The sequence below is a fragment of the Gekko japonicus genome, unplaced genomic scaffold (genome assembly GCF_001447785.1).
Source record: "Gekko japonicus isolate JY-2015 unplaced genomic scaffold, Gekko_japonicus_V1.1 scaffold264, whole genome shotgun sequence".
Classification (NCBI taxonomy): Eukaryota; Metazoa; Chordata; class Lepidosauria; order Squamata; family Gekkonidae; genus Gekko; species Gekko japonicus.
This window is the reverse complement of record NW_015162484.1, coordinates 805,900-828,680: the sequence shown is the minus strand read 5'-3', so window position 1 is coordinate 828,680 and position 22,781 is coordinate 805,900. Positions and strand designations below refer to the sequence as shown.

The window sequence follows — 22,781 nt, the reverse complement described above, 5'->3', positions numbered from 1 at the left end:
AATCCAAAACTTTATTTCTTTTGTGCTCATGAAAGCCACCCATTTGCCAATTCAAACCTCAGCAGTTTAAATGGATTAAAACAGTCTTCTAGGGAGGAGAAAAGTAGTACTGAACATCATCCGCATATTTTGACCAGTGTAAAATTCATTGATGGTATGAAATGTTGGCCTCACACATAGTGTTCATACAGTATATTTTATTTCCCTTGTTGATTCTTCAAGTTCTTTTAAAATGACTGTATGTGTATTTTTTTGTGGAACAACTACTTTGTAGAAAGATACTAGCATATCTGTACTCCTTATTGAGACTGCAAGCATCTGATTTATGATAGCTGTAAATTGTTGAGGTGTTTTAAAGAAAAAAATAGGTGCCTAATGCATTCAGATTCATCAAGATGCAATCTCACAGGTAACATCCCAAACTAGTGAGTTTTGTAGGTAGATGGCCCAGATTCTTTAATAGAGTGCAGTAGAAACAGGATTTATGTTTTTATAAATTGGAATGTAAAGGTTGAAAGTGGTTATAACAAAGAACTATTGCTTGCTTATAAGTCATGAATACTAAGCACAGAATATCAGGAATACTAGTATAAAAAAACTACAAGAACTTTACAAAACTTCTGTATGAAACAAGCTAGTCTACCTTTTTGTGAGCACAGAGAAATCCGACAGTGCAGGAACTGTTTTCTTCAGCTATTTATGCAAAGAAAACACACGTTTGGAAGGTCTGTGACAAATCTTTCCACATTCTTTTTTGTATAAAAATTTTATTGACTCCCCTAAAAAGGGGAGGAGTTTCGCTTAAAAAGAAAAATAAGGAGGGTATATAGTGGGAGTAAGAGAAAGCTGAGTGATGTATTAACTGTTAGATTAAACTGTTAGTAATGTCCAATCATCAAAGGCTTCTTCTGCGTGTTGTCAAACATCTTTTTTTCCATTCCAGTTACTTTCTATGTTAATTTATTAGTAATGTTCCTTTGAATTTCTGTTAAAAAGTCTCTTCAGGGCACATTCAGAACCGCTTCTTTAACGCGCTGGTTACTTTTCCACTCTCAGTGACGGGAGGGGCTTCCTCTGTTTTTCTCTTGCCTCCGGCTTCTTCCCCTCCTCCTTCGGGTCGCTGTTAACTCTTTCAGTTCCTGTGCTGTAAGCCGTCTTCCTTTCATGCCATGCCCGGAGATCTCCAGCTTTGAGAATGGTATTAATTTCAATTTCGCTTTTATCCGCTCCCAGTCCCTTCGCTGGATTCTCCTCTTCAATTGTTGACTTTTATAAGCGCTCATGAGGCACTTTTCGCTGTCACAATTCAAGCTTTTCTTTTCCTTCACAATCCCCGTTGGATTCATAGCCATACACAGTCCAAATATTAAACAGCCGGCACTCACGTTGACACAAACGCCCAGACGGAAGTCCCTCCCTTCTCCCCCGCTTGTCTTTACCCAGCTCCGACATCTTGTTTTTTTATTTTTAGTAAAGTTTTTAAAATGCGCTCCAGGGAAACAAAACCTCTTGCTTATTTTCAAGTACATCAAAGGAAAACATCACTATTCGCTCAGTCCATTCCCCCCCTCTTTTCTTTTTTTTTTTTTCCCGCTTATAGAGGATTAATCTCCTCATTTTCCGCTGAAGGGGGGGGGGAAACGTTCTTAGTTCATTTTCTCTGTATTTTGACAACTCACAGTTACGCCAGTCTTTTCTTTTCCATTTTTTTTCGCTTCATCACTCGGTGACGCCCGGTGGTTCCGCTAAACCCCGTAGAACGGGGTCGCTCACGCAGCAAGGTCCAAAGGGGCAGGGCATGGCGAGAGTCTCAATCTCCGATCTCTCGACCGAAAGAGAGACTCCCCCCTGGAACGCCCTAAAGCGCCCCGGATCCGAGCTCCTCTCATCTGAGGGGCTCGTTCGGGTCTCCGCTTGCGCGGATTCCCTCCTCCACCGCGGGCGGGCAAGGCGCCCTCGGGAGCGACCCGAGGATGCGTCTGCCTTTCGCGGGAGCCAGACCGGAAGCCAAATCTTTCCACATTCTTGATGAAACCATGGAGGACAAAGAAGCAGAGACAACATAGGTACAGAAAGGAATGTTACTCAAAGCTACTTTGACAAATTTGTATTCAAGGAATACAATGGATGAGAAAAGGTTTCATAATCTCTCTCCTAGTTTGGGTATGTTCTGGTAAATGCGTTATTATGAGAATTTGGTGAAGGATGAGGGACAGTTTCTTCAAGATTATGACCTTGGCTTCTACCTGTTACCAAAATGATTTTCTCATTATTTTACTGGACTCAGACAGCAAGAAGCAAATCTTACTGCTCTGATCCACTATTCTGTCTTCAGTCATTTTCTAGATAAAAATCTGTCTCCTTATACAAAATGGTAGTTATGACGATCTCGCCCTCTTCCCTCCCTCCCTCACAGGATTTCCCCTTATTTCTACCTCTTCCTTTCTTGCTGAGTGGCCCCTATATTTATTTTATTCTTATTAGTTGGCTGTCCCACCCTGTCATGTTATTATATATTTTGATGCTGGCCCAGCCCAAGGACTTGAGGGATGAGATAAAATCACCTTCTTATATTCTACTCCTGTAATGGCACACAAGAGGCTTTTGAAAGTTCAAAATAAAATATTTTATCTAACTTGGAGGGGGAATGGTCAGGTGGAATCAGGGGTAGGATGTATGAGGTAAACTGATAATAGGAATTGAGGTAACTTTATAATCACACTAAATTCAGAGAATATGTTGCCAACAAGTAAGTGTTTTTGTTTTTCAGCAAGGTCTTTGAAATGTTGAGGAGAGAGGCTTTTTTTCTGCTTTAACTCACAATCATAAGTTTCTGAGTTTTATTGACACTTCATGTTTAGAAGGCAGGAACATACAACTAAGTTCTCAAAATCTTTCTATATATACAGACCAAGGATCACGCCTCTTTAAAGAGTTATCTCCCTTTTCACTGGGCAGGGATTACTTCTCTTGACTAGAAGCTTTGTCCCTTTTCGGCTTGAATGGGGATCTTCCATGATCCTCTCACTCCTTTTTGCCTCCTTTCCAGTACTCAGTCAGTGCTAAACTGTCTCTTCTTCAACTGCCAGTTCCCAACTGTAATTTCTTAAGTGATGCTCTCCACAGAATTCCGTTTGAACAGCCTGTCACTCAAAGGTTCTCAGACTCTGTGAGGCATTAACCCTTGACAGTCCATCAAAGAAGTCTATCCAAATAATAGCTGAAGCTTGCTTAGGCTTTTGCAGCAGGCCAATAATGCCTAACAAAAGCAGACCGCATTTGTTCACAGGAAGAGAAAACCACATGTCCACCAGTCTCTTTGAATTTAATAGCTATATTTCTAGGGGTTATCAACTGAAATTAAAAAGGGCAGCTTTCTGTGTCACAATTTTATCAAAGGCCTCTGGAAGAGACATACACAAGTATCACTCATGAAAACAGTGTTGTGGGACAACCTGGGCTTTGCTTGATTGTATGGGATGTGGGGCAACAAGACAGAAGTGCTTGGACAGTTCGTTCAAATGTCCGGTTTTAGACAACTGAAAAGCTTTTCATATGTTTTAAGGCAAAAATATGCCTTAAAAATTCTATTCCTTGCAAATATATTTTACATTCCATTATATATATATTTAAATGACAGACCATTTAATTAAATGCTGTTTCCTTAAGCATAACAAAGCTGCCTTAGTCTGTTGACTGAGAACAGCATCTCCATTTCTCTTTAATCCTCTCTTCCTGTCACACGATGCATTCCTCCAACCAATCTCAATATTACTAAGGATCTTTCAATCACATTGACATATATTCAAAACAGCTAACTAAAATTAATAGAGTCTGAATTTCCACATCACATATTGAATATTAACTCAGAAAACCCCTAGAAACCTAGTGACTTGATGTAATGGAAAAGGAGTGAAAATTTCTCTCTTCTCAAAGTTATTTTTTTCTTATCTAGTGGTCCTGAAGAATGACAGGAATTTCAGAGTTGCCCTCTAATGATTTTGGCTGCTATCCAACAAAGAGTTAACTGCTCTTAAGCCCCCTAAAATCTGTCGATTTGGTTGTGGCCATGTATCAGTTCATATGGTGTATACTGTGAACAGAACATGATGCTTTCAGATTGAAACACTGAGCTTGTTTTCACTTCAGTTTTTGCACTTGGGGACATGCATCCAAGTAGAAAATAGTTGCATGCCCCATCAAATGTGAAGTGTGTGTACCTGTGTGTCCCTTTAAAACAAATAAACCCAAACCCAGTAGCCATGGCAGGCTGCAGGACCAAGAACTAATTTACTGCATTCCTTGATGGCTCTGACTTCCAAAGTGAGCTCAATGGCTTGGTTTTCCTTAACAAAAGATATAAATTGTTTGCACCACTGATCCTAACAAGACAAAACAAAGTTATACTGCAAGCACTTACTCTAAGTACATTTGTCTCTTGCCTTTCAGTGGGACTTAAGTATGAGATGTTCAATATGGATTGGGCCCGGAAGGCAGGCTGTGTTGTCTTTGCAGGGAAGTATTCATCACCCAAAGCTTGAAGCAGGCTGTGGGAAAAGCAACAAATATTTTTGAAAATGAAGTGCTGAAAATGAAACAAAAACAAGCAAAGAGATACAGCCAATGTATTTTCCATCTAAAGGCTCATAGATAAGGAAAACTGTAGGAGGATGGATGGTCTCAGACAGCACTTGTAGAAAACATAACAAAACAAATCTTTAGATAATACAGATATGAAATGAAGTGTAGCGTAATAAAGTGGGGAAAACACAATGTTTAATTTAACAGGATTATACATCTTGACCCGCTCTCTTCTCCTGGTCGCTTCTGAACCACCCCTAGAGAATGAACACTTCAAAACGCATTCACCTCTCAGTTACACAAATGCTACTAAATCAAATTTAGGTGTTATCAGGTTAAACAAAACAGAGAGGAGTGTTTAGTCTTTTATAATACACTTATTGACCTTGAATCCATTAGGTGTGGAAATAATGACTGCATGGTGTTGATTGTTCTAATATTTTAGTAATGTTATATATTTTCTTAGGGCTTGTACAGACTATCTATTTTAGACATGAAACTGCTCTTGTTCTCCTCTTGTGCAGCACACGTTCATGTTTGTTTCCTGTGACACTTCCATTACTAATAAACCAGTTTCTCAAGCACTTTAGGAGCAAACTAACCATGATGGTGCAAGATTTGTTAATAGACCTTATTTTAAAATTTAAATAACAGCCATATGCAGGCCTGCTGTGGCACTGAGGAGAGGTTTACCTCTTTTCTTGCACTATTTTCTTGATCTGAATTGCTTGCCCTAGGGCTGTTTTCTGCCCTGTGGGGATAACCATAGAGATTCAATGGGGAAATTATTCATGATGTGACAATAGTGCAAGAGAAAGAATTAAATTACCCTATGCAAAGGATCTATTTATGGATCTCCAATCATTGTGTCTAGGCTGGCCTACAGGAAATACCAGAAATCCTTTGGAGAGAACCAGAGAAATCATAGAAGCAGGGCCAGCTCGCTCAATAGGTGAGCTAGACTCTCGCCTAGAGCGCGACCATCATGGGGGCGCCAGACTGAGCCCCCTGCCAAAAGCCCCCCACCCCCGCCAAAAGCTCATGCCACACGCTGGCCACTGCCACCTCTTTGCCCACCCCACCAAAAGCTCTTGCCGCGCGCTGGAGAGGTACTGCCGCCCCTCGGTTGGATGTTGGCTGCCGGGCAAGTCGCTGGGTGGGTGGCTAGGTGAGCATGGGGGGCACCCATGCCTCTTGTCTCTCTCTCCGGCAGCGAGGCACTCGAAGAAGTTTGGCATCAGGATGTGCACCCAGAGCCGCTGCCTCCCCTACCCGCCGTCTGGATTCTCATCCCTGGGCCTCCCTTGGCTGCCGTGGCAGGGACCCCCCAAGCTCGCCGACTGGCTAGGCCCCACAGCCAGCCCCCCTGCCTCGGCTGCCTGAGTGCTAGGAAAGCCTTTCGATGATGACCGTCCCAGCAGGCGATGGCAGCAGGCGGCCGCAGCTCCCTTCAACATCTATTTGCTGCCCGGGGAAGGGAGTTCTCAGCCTCCTCTCCACCACGCCAGCCACCACATGCTCCCCCTCCGCCTTGCTGGCGCTGCCTCTCGCATGGCTCACTTGGACCTATCCAGTCCCGGCGCCTCTCCCGGCCAGAGGAAGAGTGAGCGAGGCAGACGGCCGGGGAGGGGGTTCCCATAGGACAGGCGCAGGAGGGGGTGGGGGCAGGGCGACACACAGGAGCATGGGGGGCAGAGAGCACCTGGGGTTTTTCCCTCCTCCGCCTGCCTCCTCAAGGGGCTGGTGGCAGGGGGGAGCCTCGGAGGGGCGTCCCTCTCCCATCCGCAGAGCCGATGTGGAGAAAAGGTGACAGCCGGGTCCTCAGAGTTCCTCTGGTGTTTGTTTGTTTTAAAAAACATAACTCCCCAGCACATCATCAAATCAAAGCGGCTCTGGGTAAAAATCGGATCTAGTTGAAAGGGGTTGCCAGCAATGCTCCCTTAAAGCTGCCTGTGGAGTCTTGTGCACAAAAACTCTACTTTGTGACCTAGTTGGCATTAAAGTTGTGAGCGAGCCATTTGGCTGCGGCATAAATGAGTTTGCTCTGGAGCCGTCCCTTCCTGAGCTGAGACAAGAATGTGTGAGCCAGAGGCTGAAAAAAACTGTGAGCCGGCTCACGCTAGCTCAGCTTAGAGGGAACACTGGTTGCCAGCCCCCGGGTGGGGCTTTCCGCGGCTTTCCTATTAGCTTTTTTGTTTTTGCTATTTTCCAGGTTGACTTTTCAGTAGTACTTAGGCAATGGGGGGAACCGTGCTTGTGAACATCTGTGTGACTGTGTGTTCTTGATTGTTTCTGTACGGTTAGAAATATATATTTGGCTTTGCCAGGCATATCACATTATAACCAAAGTCATTGCTCATGTTTACTATCATCATTATTATTATTTTCTAAAATGTATTTATGTTTTAAAATTGTTGGGCGCATGGGGGGCGGCGCCAGAAGGTAGCCTCGCCTAGTGTGCAAAAAACCCTGGAGCCGGCCCTGCATGAAAGGAGGTTTATCAGTGGGTCAAGTGGACTTTCTGCAGAGTTCTGAGTACCACATGCAAGTTACAGACAACAGGGGAATTCTCTCATCATCATGCTCTTCTTTAGGAGCTCCTGTATGCATCAGCAGTTAAGACGCTTTAGGTTACTTCCGGTCTTGGCACCTTCACTTCTCCCATTTCAGAAATCTCTGTGTTGCTTGTTAAGCCAGTTTGGTGTAGTGGTTAAGTGCGCAAACTCTAATCTGGGAGAACCAGGTTTGATTCCCCACTCCTCCACTTGCACCTGGCTGGATGACCTTGGGCAGGCCATAGTTCTGATAAGAGCTGTTCTTGAAAAAGAGCAGTTTCTGTCAAGGGCTCTCTCAGCCCCACTTACATCACAGGGTGTCTGTTGTGGGGAGGGGAAGGGAAAGGAGTATGTAAGCAGCTCTGAGACACCTTTGGGTAGTGAAGGGCGGGGTATAAATCCAATCTCTTCTTCTTCTTAATCTCCCTTTCTCTGTTCACTCCTCCTATAGCTAAATTTTAGATTATAAGCAGTGCTCCCTCTAAGCTGAGTTACTGTGAGCTAGCTCACAGTTTTTTAGCCCCCGGCTCACACATTTTTGCCTTAGCTCAGGAAGGATGGCTCCAGAGCAAACTAATTTATGCCGTAGCCAAATCGTTTGCTCACAACTTTACTGCCAGTAGTTCACAAAGTAGAATTTTTGCTCACAAGACTCCACAGCTTAGTGGGAGCATTGACTGTAAGATCCTTGGGCAGGCCCTGACCTTATGATCGCCTGTATAGCACCATGTATACTGGAGGTATTGAAGAAATGTATAATTAACTAGCTACCCAAAAAGACATTTACAGCTAGGCAGAATGCTATGTTTTGTTAAGAATATTTACAGGTAGCAGTCATAATGACAGAAATAATCTATTAGCCACATTGCATACTACCTGGAATAATGTGTTTATACTTGAAATATACACAACAAACAACTAATCTTCCTAAACCAGAGATGATAGCAACACTTCTAAGTGGGGCTGCCAACTCCAGCTTGGGAAATTCCTGAAGATTTAGCAGTGTTGTCCGGGGAGGATGCCCTAAGTTAGATAGCCCAGGCCAGCCCAATGTCATCAGATCTCAGAAGCCAAGCAGGGTCGGCCCTGGTTAACATTTGGATGGGAGACCACCAAGAAATACCCAGGGTTCCTAGGCAGAGGCAGCCAATGGCGAACTACCTCTGAATGTCTCTTGCTTTAGGGGTTGTCATAAGCTGGCTGTGACTTGAGGGGGGGGGAACAAATCACCTGGGGAGGACAGAGTTTGGGGAAGGGAGGGACATCAGCAAGATAAAATACCATAGAGTCCACCCTCTGAAATTATAATATGCCCCAGGAAAACTGATCTGTGTAGGCTGGTGATTAGTGTGAATGTGATTCCAGGAAAACTCCAGATTTCAGCTGGAGTTTGGCAACCTTATGAAAGTTCTCAGGGTCAGGACTACTATACCTGGTTGACAAGCAGCCCTTCGGAAAATGACTGAGCCAAGCCAGAAGACCTTTACCTTGCAGTGACAGTGTGTGCAATTAAATGAATATATGTTGTCTTCCCTATCCCCTATAAACATTGTTAGTCCCCTGTCTAAAATATGTAACTGTACATCGCTTTGAGCCCACTGGGGAAAGCGATTAATAAATTGAAATTATTATTATTATACGGACGAGAACGAGGGTGCGGCTGTGTCACCACCGCCCTTACCCACTTCCAGCTCAGGAGTGCCGGGCTTGGCAGGCACTGGGGTGGCCCTCTCCCCAAACCGACGCGCAGCGGGATGCCGGGCTCCGCAGGCGCGCAGTCCTCCTCGACAGGCCAACGGGCGTCCCTCTTCTCCGAGTGGACAGGCACCTGAGGAGGTCCATGGGCCGCCCCCTCGGTGCCACCGCGTCTGGGAGGTGATCGCCACAGATTCCTGCCCCCTCCTCCTTTGAGTGGCTCGGAGCAGCCACTTAGGGTCAGAAACTACAGAGTTCTCGGTAACGAACGCTCACCTCTCTATCCCTGAAGTTAACCTCTTCAACTGAAACGCCTTTGCAAATGCAATTCACCTCCCCCGCATTTTTATTTATTTTTTTAAAGTGTGGGTCGCCCCAGTTTGGTTTCGTCTGCCAGTATTTCACGCCGGATGCTGCTGGCTTCCTGTCGAGATCGGATGGATCTCTGGAGAGCCTCGCCTCGCCTCGCGCCGCAGCTCCCATTAGAAAACCCGGGGGGGGGGAGGTCGCTCAGCTAGGCGACAGACTACCCACAACTGGCCCCCGGGGGGGTGGTAGGTCGCTCAGCTAGGCGACAGACTACCCACAACTGGCCGGCCGACTGGCCGGACGCTTCAGAGCCGCAGCTAGCCAGGATGGACTTTCCCCGGGTTGGTCCTGCTCCCCAGGAAAGCGCTGATTGGCTGCACGAAAAGACAGCGCCGTCCAATGACGAACCGGCTTTGGCTGGCGGCGCTCCCCCCCCCCCCCCCCCCCCCCCCCCCCCCCCCGGGGGGTGAAGCAGCGACAGCGGCATCCCGTTCATGCTTCTTGCGGGAATAGGCGAAGGGGCAGGCGGGCGGCTGGCCCGGCGGTATCAGCTCGGGGTGGTTTCCCCCCCCCCTCTTGGGCGGCGGGAGCGGCGGCTGCGAGGCAGAGCTTTTGCACGGGCTGGAGCTTCTTCTGAAAGTAACCGGCCAGCTTCCCCGGGGAAGGGGGCGCGCGCTGAGCTGAAGCGGGGGAGCGGCTGCTGCCTCCTCTTGGACGGCTCCCCCTCCCGAGGGGGTTTCGCAGAGCGGCCGGCTTGGGCCCCTGCCTGGGAGGGGAGAGGAGGACAGTCCTGGCGGCGCTCGAGTGGCGTGTGTGAGAGAGAGTGAATGAGGGAGAGTGGCGTGCATGTCTCGGGAGGAGCGGCGGAAGGTCACGGCCAAGTGGAGGAGGCACCATGACCCTGGAGTGCGCCTTCAGGTAACGGAGCCCGCAGGGTGGCTGGGCAGGAGGGGGGTGGGCGCAGGAGCCCCTTCGGGAACCTCGGCGGAGGCGCCTCAACTTCTGACCCCGGATTTCCCTCTTTTCTCTCTCTCTCTCTCCCCCCCCCCCACCACCATAAAGTTCCACGATGCGTGTTGATTTGGTCGCCTTGAGCAACGTTAAATCCCATCCAGAAATCTTTCCGCAACCTGTTCTTTAAAGTCTGCTCAAAGCTATCCAGCAAGCTTGGCTCTTGGATCTCAAGAGCTACTTTTGAAAGACTTACACCCCAACGGATGGGTTATAAAGTCTCAGGATCAGTTTCCGGGGTCTGGCCCTTGCCTGGCTGATGTAATGTGGCCTTTAAAAACAAACTTCCCCCAACAACAACACCCCTGTTTTGTATTGTGCTTTGAAGCTTGTAATTTTTTTTAAAAAAATTATTAGCTCAGTTAACATCTGTCTTCCTAGTGTGGTACCCAAGCCAGGTTGAGTCTTAATGAAGTTTTCCGTGAGACGTTGTTGCCCTCTAGCGTTTTAAGATGCAGAGAGCTGCGTCCTGGTTGTGCAACTCAAACAGAAAATGTAGTTTAGCAGTTATGATCCTCTGCATTATTACTAGCTATGAACGTTTAAAAATAACTCAGTCTGAACCCAAGAAATCACACAAGACTGTGCCATTAAAAAAATCTAATGCAGGTTATTAATTAATTGTCGTTTGTTGGGAAATTTCACGGTAAAATTAGAAACAGTATTCAGGCTTATAGAAATGTAAAATGTGCCAAGGTGATAACAAGCAAACAGGTATGATAGTTTTTCACCTTACGTTTTTAAACTCAAATGTTATCAGACAATAACTCAGTCTGAACCCAAGAAATCACACAAGACTGTGCCATTAAAAAATCTAATGCAGGTTGTTACTTAATTGTCGTTTGTTGGGAAATTTTATGGTAAAATTAGAAACAATTCAGGATTATAGAAATGTAAAATGTGCCAAGGTGAAAACAAACAAACAAACAGGTATGATAGTTTTTCACCTAACGTTTTTAAACTCAAATGTTATCAGACACCCTTAACTGATCTTATGGTAAATATAGGCTGGAATATTTCAGCATCTGTGAATAAATACTATTGATCTTATGATATATTTGGCGTCTGTATACTACTTTAGAATCATTGGGAACAAAATTCTTTATTAAATACAGAAGAAAACCAACATTTTTCTAACTAAAAAACAAAATAACATGGAGGGAAAAATGACTTCTAAATTCACAAAGAATTATCTTTAGGTCATTCACTCACTGGTAGATGAGAAGTTACATAGAGAATAATGATGGCAATATAGTATATTAATGCCTTTCTAATGGCTTAGTTAAATATTTGAATATAAGATGGCTTAAGTTCTTTGCATGCAAAAGAGTAAATCCTAAAGATCTCAATGGTACTTACTTATGAATGAAAATACTTATGTTTGGGGGGTTGCTACAGTGCAAACCTAAGCAGAGTTACCCCCTTCAGACTCTGTTGACTTAAGAGAACTTAGATTGGAGTAACTTGGTTTAGGACTGCAATGCTAGTTACTTAACTTTAAGCAACACCAAGGCACATTCTTGCTAAGTCAGTGTATAAATGCCTGGGGTTAGTATGTTCAGGCAGATAACTAATGTATACAGTTCATCATAAATTGTGGGATTTCTCTTCTCACTATTAGCAATGTTATCTTCGTATTGTATGTAGATACCCTATTTTAGCAATGTTAACTTGGTATATTACATGTAGATACTCTAGTCAATTACTCAGGGTGGTTTATTAGTCTCCTTAATTAAGTTCTTTAACAAGTGATAGATCAGACTTATGGAGACAAGCTAAGATAGCAACTGAAAGATACATGTCTGTAATTTAATAAAACATGAATTCTGCTTGGCTGAACACAGCCCAATCTGTTTCCAGTCTGAATAGTTCTTGTTTCAGCAGCTGTATAATGTGATATAGATGGTAGATTGGATTTGAATACTTGTCCATGAAGCTTGATGATGGGCCTTGGGCAGGTTGTCACTACTCAGATAAACCTGCCTTGCAGGATTGTTGTTTAAACAAACAGAATGTTAACAAACAAAGCATTCTCTCACTGCTGTGAGAACTTCCCCAACCCAATAGATGTTCAGCTTGAAAGAAATGTCACTGTTCACCCCTAGTAGCTGGGTATGAAAGGGTCCCTGCACAACACCCATTTGAATATGGAGAATGTGTGCTGGATCAGGATGAATCATTGTATATTTGTATGGTAATATGGTATAGAAATAATGTTATACTCTAGATAAACACGATTGAGTCCTGTGAAAATTACATGTTCAGATGTTCTCTCGTTGTGGTTATAATTTTCTAAGCAGAAAACTGTAAATAAATAATAAATCCTTATTTTCTCAATATTAGTTTGTCATATCATCTAGTGAATGAATCTTGTATCAAATAAGTTTTCCATGTTCTTGAAAGCAGCCTGTGTATATTTGTTGTCTTTTATAAAAAACTGGGGTATGATTTGACTTCTGTGATCAGGGTGGAAGAGTTAAATATATTTTTAAATCTCTCCCATTGAAATAATCTGGTACTAAAAGTGCTGCCTGAATCATACCATAAATGTTTTTGGTATATCTTATCCTGCTGTGTCATTTTTTTTTCCTAATTGTGAAATTTAGATATCCCCCCCCCATAAATCAACAGTGTATCTTGTGGTACTCTAATTGGTTTGTGGTACTCTAATTGAAAGTGGCCTTCTTGTGTGACACAATTAAATAATTTGGATTTCCGTGTCCATTCAGTATAAGTGAATTGGAAAATATTTATAGTATTCTGCATTTTATTCTCCATTTTGTAATTAACTAATATAATTGTATTGTGCCATATGGTGCACAATATGCCAGAATGCTAACTATTGATTAGATAAGAAGAAATACGATTATTTGAAAGATAATTGAAAAATCTTGTGTCTGTCTTTAATGACATAGAGAGTGAAGAGCGCACAGCTTAGCAAGTGACCATCAACAGGCAATGCTTGGCATCTCTGCTGCAGCAAGGCTGCTCCATCTGGCCTCCTCCGTCTTTGCACTGGGACATTAAATATATCTGTGGTCCTACAGAAATGGGAATACACATTCTGGCAACTCGGGCATCCAATTGTCAGCAGTGAGACAGAAGGAAAGGAAATGCAATCAAGGTCCATAATGTGTGGATGAGATGCCACCCCAGGGTATCGCCATGTCAAAAGAGATAAAACCACCTCCAAATTAACTGCATTTTATCATTCTGTGTATGTTGCCTTAGGGATCCTTCTTTAGCAAAGGCAGTGTAGAAATCAAATAACTAACAGGCTCCATCCAAAGTTGATCAGACTCTACATATAGAAAAAAGAAAGGAAAAAATTATGCCCGCATTTTCATTTTAAGGTATTTACTATGTGTATGTGCAATGAATCTCATTGTAGAGATTGCTAAAATGTTCAGAACAACCAACATAGTGAAAACTTTGCCATCACATTCTCAAATGTGATGAACTCTTGGAAATGTAGACACAGAAGAGATTTTTCTTAAATTTCAGTCAGCTTGCCTGATAATGTTATAAAGAAGTCCTTAGTCTTCAGTACAGTTGAAATCCAACAGTGCTTCTGATTTTTGTAAAGTGTGTTTTTTCTGTAAGAAAAAAGGGCAGAATATTGCTCTTTTGGGCTTGTTGAATACTCAAATGCACCCCTTAATTATGGTTAAAGGATTGAAAGCTAGCTGCAGGATTTTGTGCTGGATATCTCCAATTCTTATCTTCTCCCATGTGAATTCTCTCTTCATATAACTATGACATACATTTCTCTTTTAAAATGATTTATTACAAGTAGGGGACCCGCAAGGACTTGTGGGAAGCATACCATTTCTCCCTCCCCCATGATTTCCTCTTTCCCTTTGCTGAAATCCCCCATACTCTCTCCCCTTTTCTTACTTTTTCCCCACCTACCAGCCAACTTACCTTTATCTGCCGCCATGCATTTGGCTTTCCCTCCTTCCCTCCCCCTGGATGGACCTCCTGATAACACCTGGTATTTTGGGCCACTGTGTGACAGACTGTTGGACTGGATGGGCCATTGGCCTGATCCAACATTGGCTTCTCTTATGTTCTGGCAGCCTCTCCCCAGGAAAGCTCTGGCCAAGTTGCATAGTGCTAGTTGCTGGACTGGGCCAGGCCCAGTTATGTGGTAAGGAACCTACACAGACTTGTGGGGGGCACCTCACTTTCCCCTGTATACCCTCTGCACAGCATTCCCTCTTTTTTTCCCTCCTAGCAGCCCCCGTACACCTTTCTGTGCTTTTTTCTCTCCCACCCACCCACCAGCCAATCTATCTTATTCGCTTCCTTGTCTTTGGATATATAGATCTTTATTTACTTATTTTATACCCTGTCTTTCTCCACTATTGGGACTCCAAGCAACTAACATAACTCTCTTCTTAGTTATATTCTCACAACAACCCTGTGGTTAGGCCGAGAACATGTGATTAGCCCAAAGTCACCCAGTGATCTTCCATAGCAGAGCGGGGATTTGAATCTGGTTCTCCTAGATCCTAGTCTGAAACTCTAACCATTAGACCATATTAGCTGTTGTGAGGTGGCTGCTGTTTAACAGTACCAAGCACCCAGTCTTGGGTGAGTCATGTAAGTTGTGTGGTAGCAAGTTGCCTGGTGGTTGCTGCTGGGCTGTATCTTTCCTCAAAGATTAAAACAGCCCTAGAAAGGGCCCTGCCCATACTCCTGCCTTTTACTGACAGAAACTACAGACTTGAATGCTAACAATACTGTTGTTGCTGCCTAGCAAAGGCCAAAGAGGGCATTTGTTTCTTAAAGTTCCTGGCACTGCTTTTATGATCCCGGGTATTTATTTAGTTAGTTAGTTTTAGATTTCATTTTTTTCTGCAACCCTGGAGCTTTTTCCAGGCATGTAGAAAGATCTGTCTTGCCTGTTCATGGCTCCAGTCTCTGGATTTATGTATCCACAGATTTAGTCATGTTGAGAATTAAATATATTGATTAACCAGAATTTGAAGCTGGGATAATAACAACTTTTGGTAACTGTCAGCCAAGGTTAAGGCCAGTACCAGTGTGAGAACCAGTTCCAGTTAAAGCTGTCATTTGGTGGGGGTGTGTGGATTTGTCCTTCAGGGAAAAGTATGGAATTTACAAGCAATTCATGAACAAATCAAAATGGTTCAAGGCATGATAACATTATATTCATTGGAAAAATTATAAGTGTCAAGAGTGATTCTGACCTCGAGCGTACTAACCAGAACATACATTTTATTGAAACCATTAAGGCTTGTTGCTAGGCTAATATTTTAGGAGTGGAGGTCCACTGGATGGATATAGGTTTTATTTATTGAACTTGTTTGTAGTTCACCTTTCTCACTAAGACTCTTAAATGGGTTACAGAGTAGAAAGTGGGAGGAATAAGTAGCCATGCAGTGTAAAACATCCAGTGAACAGTGCAAAACTGAATAACAACGTTAACAGAAAACTGACCAGGTTGGTATTGTGTGAGTAGTTTAGAATGTGGGATTACCAAGGTATAAGTAATAATTTATTTAATATTTATATCCCACTGTTTTCCCTATGGGTAGCCAAAGCAACTTATAACAAATTCAGTATAGATAAACCAATAGCAAACAACCCCCCCAAGAAGAGTGAGTCATGTTGATGTCCCCCCAATCAAAGAATTTTAATGTGTATATAAAAAAACCCTGGATTTTAATTATTACAAATCTGTTACTAATTTTAATGTCCTAGGTAGAAGGTTTGTGGGAAGTAGGTTACTGAGGATGTTGAGCTATAAAGGGCTACATGGGAGAAGGATACATCAATGGAAGATACGCTGAATTGTTGTCCTTACAAAACTCTTTTTTTTCTCTCTCTCTAAAAAATTGCTCATTATTGGACCATATTGCTCTGCTTGTACAAACCTCATGGTGTTGTTTGCAGTTCAGAATCCCCTTGCCCCTGTTTGTGTGATGCTGTTCCAGGATCCTGTTGAGATCCGTGTCTGGCAGTAAAGGATGAAGCTGTGCACAAAACTCGGTTTATTACGGATATGAGGAAGAATGAGGAATATTACTGCATCTTTATAAGGCATCACTAGGTTGCTCTATCTCTGTGGCACACGTGGCTCTATCTCTGTGGCAATGATCAGACTTCTAATATAATTGTCTCTCCCCAAATAATCAGGCTGCCATATTTTGGTCTATCTGTGTAAATCAAGTAGGGTGGCCAGGTCTCTTGTTATTGCAAGAGACCTCCTGCCCTGGGCCCCCGTTCCCTGTTGCCACTTCAGAGGGCAGTGGTGAGGGCATGGGGGAGTGATTCAGTGTTACACCAGTTTTTGGTGAATCCTAGAATGTCATGCCAACACAATGAGATAACTTCCACTTTGTGTGAGAAGTGATATCACGGCACCAGCACAGTGCCAATAAGGTAGCTCCCAGCCCTTGCACTCTTTGTCTGGGTGCCAGTGCTGGGTTGGCAGCCCCAAAATTAGATGATATGGAAAGAGTTCAACAGCAGCTTAACAGGTTTTTAAAATAGTGTTTATACCAATTAGACATTCTTTAACTGAGAAATAACACCCAGGAATTTGTATCTAGGGCTCAGTCATTTAGATTAGATTGAAGTTCGCCTAGTGTCTACCCTTAGCCTCTTAGCTGCCAGGTCAAAACTTTTCACCCAGACTTTTAATTAATGGGTTGATCTTTTAACATTATTTTTATAGTCCGATTCTAGCCAGAAAAGTGTTAGTATATTCTTATTAAACTGTTCAATGTTTTATGCTGCTCTTATGTTCTGACTGGGTTTTTAATTGTTACGAACTTTAATTATTTTATTTTAGCTTGTTTTATTTTGCAACACAAAATTTCTGGAAAGGAGGTTGCTTCTTCATTGTGTGCTAGGACACTAACGTAGTACCTAGAACCTTAAACTTATCATTTGAAGTTCCAAGGCTTCATTTTAGATTATTCCTTAAATATTTTAAAAAACGGTTTTATAATCTTCGCATACGCTGCTCCACGTTTCCTGATTAATTTTGTTAAGTAACTTTCCACACCGGCCTGCAGTTTTGTGCAGTTTCCTACATAAAATGTAATTTTAATTTAGAGGGTTTTTAATGTGTTCTGACATAAATGGAGGAGTACATGATATGTTACTTAATCTATTTTTAGGCACATGACACCGTTATCTAGAAGCAATAGCATAAATTGTATTCAAATTTAATCTGAAATCCAATTAACATCCTCATCAAACTTATTCTTTGTTTGTAGAGAAAAGTGTCTATGAAACTCCCTATTACAACTTTATTTGCTATGCATGTAAAAATATAAGAGAGCATGCTTGCAGAGCATCCAGTGTAATTCTTTGAACTACTGACAGATTAAGGAAATAAAGAGAAATCAATAGTGCTGAATCTCAGTACAAATCCAATTCCATGGCATAATTTGAGGGTGTAAATCGGTGAACCTGGGTTATAAAGTATTAATGTAATCTCTGTGTTTCTGATATTTGCAGTGAGAGTAATGAGTTCAGCCTCTTTGGACAACAGAACTTCCATCCATAGTTGCCAGTAGAGCTGCTAACCTTTAAAACATACAAATCTGGCAAAGGGTGTCAAGAGGCAAAGTTGAGGGGTCAACGGGTAAAGTGAAAGCTATCTAAAAATATTAATCATCCAAGGTGCACAGCATTGTCTGCCAGTTTTTATCCCCCCCCCAACTGAGGAGATACCAGGAGGGAAAGGGAAGCAAAAAAGGCAGCCAAAGACAGCTGAACTAGGGTTACCAGATGTCCTCTTTTTAGAGGACATGTCCTCTTTTTTGTGTGTGTCCATCCTCTTTGGGGATCTTTAAAAAAAATGATAAAAATGTCCTTTTTTGGGTTGGAAGGTTAGGAATATTCCTAGAAAAGAACAAGAGTCCAGTAGCACCTTAAAGACTAACAAACTTTGTGGCCGGGTATGAGCTTTTGTGAATCACTGCGGACTTCATGTATTTGAAGAAGTGAGAAGTGACTCATGAAAGGTTATACCCTGCCACAAAGTTTGTTAGTCTTTAAGGTGCTACTAAACTCTTGCTGCAAACTAACATGGTTACCCATCTCGAGCTATCTCCAAAGGAATATTCCTAGTTAATAGCGATTATCACAGATTAAATAGTAGGGATATTTAAAATGAGATTTGTCATAGTGATCACTTGTTTGAAGTCAATTGGGAAATATGTTCTCTTTTTTGCTTTTCAAAATATGTTAACCCTAGCTGAACTGTTTTCAAAAAGCTGTTTCTGAACACAGAAAAGCCTGAGCTGAAAATGGAAGTAAAGATTGGCTGCATGGCTAGCTCCACAGATGTCTTAAGTGTACAGTACAGCAGTACAGCAAATTGCTTGTCAAAAGGCACTAACCAGGCATCTCCAATTCCTTTCATTATATTAAATATTTTAAAATCTCTTTTCTAGCTGGGGGGGGCAGTCATCCTAGTAGAAAACTTGCTGGATGGCAGCCATAGTTACCAAAGATATAGAAATGATACAGCGATACATATTGCTGGGTTAAATGTATTAGATAAGTCTGGTTGCTTTTACCACATAGCAGTTCCTTCTGAGTACATCATAAAGAATATTTCATATCTGTTCCACACCACATGGATGAACAAAATAATATGTATCTTTTACTTCAAACATTTCTATAGTGTGACTGGACTTCAATGCTGTACTTGGAAAACTATACTCTTTTTACCTGAATCCTCAGGAAAATTTCTGGGAAATCACTAGGAGAAGTCATTTGGGGATTTGGAGTGAGGTGTCAACAATATACAGATGACACCCATCTCTGTTACAGGGGTTGTACTGAAAGATCTGCACTGGCTACTAGGGTTGTCAGTAGGAGTGTGCATTCAGCAGTACCATACCAAAAAAAATTCCCAGAAAATACCTTATCAGTATTTTCTGGGTATATTTTCAACCAGCTATAAAGCTCAGTATTGTCTAAAGGTATCCGAAATGGCCGAGCCTGAAAAATCCCAGAAATATTCAGGATTTTTCAGGGCCACCAAATAGCTGGTGTTTAAAGAGATTGCCTTCCTTTAAACACCTTCCAGGTGAACTCAGCGCTTCAGAGTTCACTTGCAGTTAGGCTTGCAAAAGGCATTTAAAGAGACAGTATTTCCTTTGGCCCTTTAAACACCTTCCGGGTGAACTTGCCACTTTGGAGTTCACTCATGATGCAGCTTGCAAAAGGCATCTAAAAGGATCACACCTTTCCCCCCCTTCATTGGAAATAATGGTGGATGGGGGCACCTTCTTTGGAAGAATCACAGAATTGACCCCCTGGTCCAATCTTTTTTAAACTTGCGAGGTGTTGTTTTTTTAAGGAGAGGCACCAGCAGCAGTGCTGCAAATTTGGTGCCTCTACCTCAAAAAATACCCCCCTCAGGGCCCCAGATAGCACCAGATCAATTCTCCATTATATCCTATGGGGACCATTGACTATAAGTAAGAAGTGCCCCACACTCCTAGCTGTCAGCTTTCCTGGTGGTTGGAAACCCCCTGCTGCCGCTTGAATGCACAATGGCAGGAGAATGGATGAAAGAAGTCCTTCAACACTGCAGTGTCACTTCTTACTTAAGTTTTCAGATTAATGTCATAACAGAGATCATAGAATGATAGAGTTGCAAGGGACCTCCATGGTCATCTAGTCCAACCCCCTGCACAAGGCTAGAAATTCACAAATACCTCCCCCTCCACACACCCAGTGACTGCTATTCCATGCCCAGAAGGTGACAAAACAACCTTTTTTATAGTCAGCTTCTGTCTGTGGTCTTGTTTTAATGGCTGCTTTTGTTTCTATGCTAGTAAACCAAAGGATTTATTTCTAAGCCACCTTTAAGAGTACTTTGGAGAGGCAGTATAAAAATCTCTTTATTAGATAAATAGAATTCAGTGAGTAGGTTTAGGGTGGTAACCTGAGTCTCAAAAATGTAGCTGTTTACTGTATTACAGGCTTTTGATTTTTCCCCCTGCTGCAGTCAACAAAGAATGTCCAAATCTCTTCACAATGCTGGTTTGGGCCTGCTTTGTTGCATAGGTAGTTAGCTGGGTGCGTCCTCCCTTTATATCCTCCCTTCCTGGATCAGGCTGAACTGCTTAGAGCCAGCTTGACACATAGTACTGATAAATAATACATACTGCAATACTTTTAAAGTGATCGATATTCACAACAATATGAATTCCCCATTAATAATTCCAGAACAATCTCTTGTGATTCCTAAAAGAAGTATTTTCACTTTGTGAACCTCCCACTGTTAAGGGTAGCCTCTTTATGCTACTAGTAATAAAACTGAGATCACAGTGTGAGTCATATTACCATAAAATGTAGGCTGTGAAGCTTCACTTAAGACACATGTCCCATTCTATCAGGGGGGGAGCCTTCTGTGTGCATAACCAGTGTCTATTTGGATGTGTGTCCCGTACAAATCATGGTGCTCATCTGGGCCCCAGGGACATGATTGATACCCTGGAGAGCTGCTGTCCTTATACTGACCTTGATGGACCAATGGTCTGATTTGGTATAAGGTAGCTTCATGTGTTCATGTGAGTGGTTGTGTCCTTTGATGAGCATACACTTCTGGGCCACCAGTTCTTGCAGGTAAGTAGTTGCTTATAGATTGGAATCCATTTGGATTAATGTCAGCTCGGAATTATTATGTTTTAAAATGACAGGTTTTGAAATGGGAACTAAATCATACTTCTGCAGTTGTACAAAGGCCATTATAGTTATGAGTTGATTTGGCCAAAAGCTGTTTCTAAAACCTGCTTGCCATAATTTGTATTAATTTTAATACATTTTAAAATCTCTTCATTCTTTTTGTTTTCTTCCAGCATATATTTTCTATAAATTGTGATGAAGACAGATACATGCGCTGCGATGGTGACATAAACTACTAAACTGGACTGGAATTTTAACCACCTTCCTTAATCTAAATGTTGCTGCACTTGGAAGCAATCTAAGGCATGACTTACACCATGACTTTTATTGTGAAACTTCATAGACATTTTCAACGAACAGTTATATTGCTGGCCACTTTTTGTATGGTGAGCATTGTCATTTCAGCATACTATTTGTACAGCGGCTACAAACAGGAAAATGAGCTTTCGGAGATGTCTTCAGAGGCGGAATGTGTAGACCTTCCAGTGCTGCCTCTCAACAAATTAGCGCAGTGGAAGACAGTTAAGTCCAGTGACCCTACTCGGACTGATCCTGTGGTGCTGGTGTTTGTGGAAAGCCAGTACTCAACACTTGGTCAAGATATAATAATGATTTTAGAGTCCAGCAGATTCCAGTATCATATAGAGATTGCTTCTGGAAAAGGCGACCTTCCTGTGCTTATAGATAAAAACAAAGGCAAATACATTCTTGTTATATATGAAAATATTTTTAAATATGTTAATATGGATTCCTGGAATCGAGGCCTTCTAGATAAATACTGTGGAGAATTTGGTGTAGGTGTGATTGGATTCCATAAGAGTAGTGAGAACACTTTGCAGACTTCTCAGTTAAAAGGTTTTCCTTTCCATATCCATGGCAATGTGGGTATCAAGGACTGTTGCATCAATCCTCATTCTCCACTTCTCCATGTGACTAAACCATCTAAGTTTGATAAAGGTCCTTTGCCTGGAAATGACTGGACAGTCTTTCACATAAATCATTCAGCCTACCAACCTGTTATATTGGCAAAAGTAAAAGCTCCTGAAAATCTCTCTCCGCCTATCATTAAAGGTGCTCTCCTTTCAACCGTAGTTCATGACATGGGAATTCATGATGGGATTCAACGTATTCTTTTTGGCAATAATTTGAACTTCTGGCTGCACAAACTCATCTTTATAGATGCTGTTTGCTTCCTGTCTGGAAACAGACTTACATTGTCCTTGGATAGATATATTCTTGTTGACATAGATGACATCTTTGTTGGAAAGGAGGGAACAAGGATGAAGGCCAATGATGTTCAGGTAAAGTATGTACAATAATGCTCGCTATGTAGATGATATTCATTCTCAAGTTCAAGGTGCAAATAACATTGTAATTTAACTAAAAATGAACATGGCTTTCTCATACCAAGTACATCTGTTTGAAACAGGTCAGTTATCTCAGGCAGACCAATCAAGAAGCCATTTGAAGGTAGGAAATTGTACTAAAAAAGTTTAAATCCAAGGAATTTGGTTTAGCTTTCTGTTCAATTAATCTATTACTACTGTCTTTTTTGATTGAAAGTTACTAATTTCTCACTGGCATAGATGTGTCTGAGAAAATGCCTAATAAATGGTTTTACTAAAGTTATATCCTTGCATATCCATTGTTACGCCAATCGCTTTATTTACAGCAGATGGCTAACTAAATTTAACGTGAGTCCTTGCCAGTGTTTACGGAGGTTCTGCCAGCTCCAGAGAGTACCAGTGATGGAGACAAGACTGGTGTTTTTCCAAAACAAATTGTCTTTTTACTGAGCAATATCAAAATCACATACACACAAAATCAGTCTCTCATTCGCATACAATCAAGTTTCCTTTAGAGTTACAGAAAGATATCAAGATAGTTTCTCATTTACTTGGAGGTAGGTAGGTATCGATTTATACTTGCCTGCTCCTGAAGTCT

The 22,781-nt window shown here is 42.2% G+C and overlaps 1 protein-coding gene across 1 annotated transcript in view; it reads left to right on the top strand.

Moving 5' to 3' along the window:
- Positions 1–21,154: 21,154 nt before the first annotated feature.
- Positions 21,155–22,781, top strand: part of LOC107105874 (bifunctional heparan sulfate N-deacetylase/N-sulfotransferase 3) — a 104,736-nt gene continuing 103,109 nt past the window's right edge. Inside the window, exon 1 of the mRNA XM_015405921.1 lies at positions 21,155–22,138. Within this exon, the coding sequence (XP_015261407.1) occupies positions 21,155–22,138 (984 nt within the window). The remainder of the gene's footprint in view (positions 22,139–22,781) is intronic.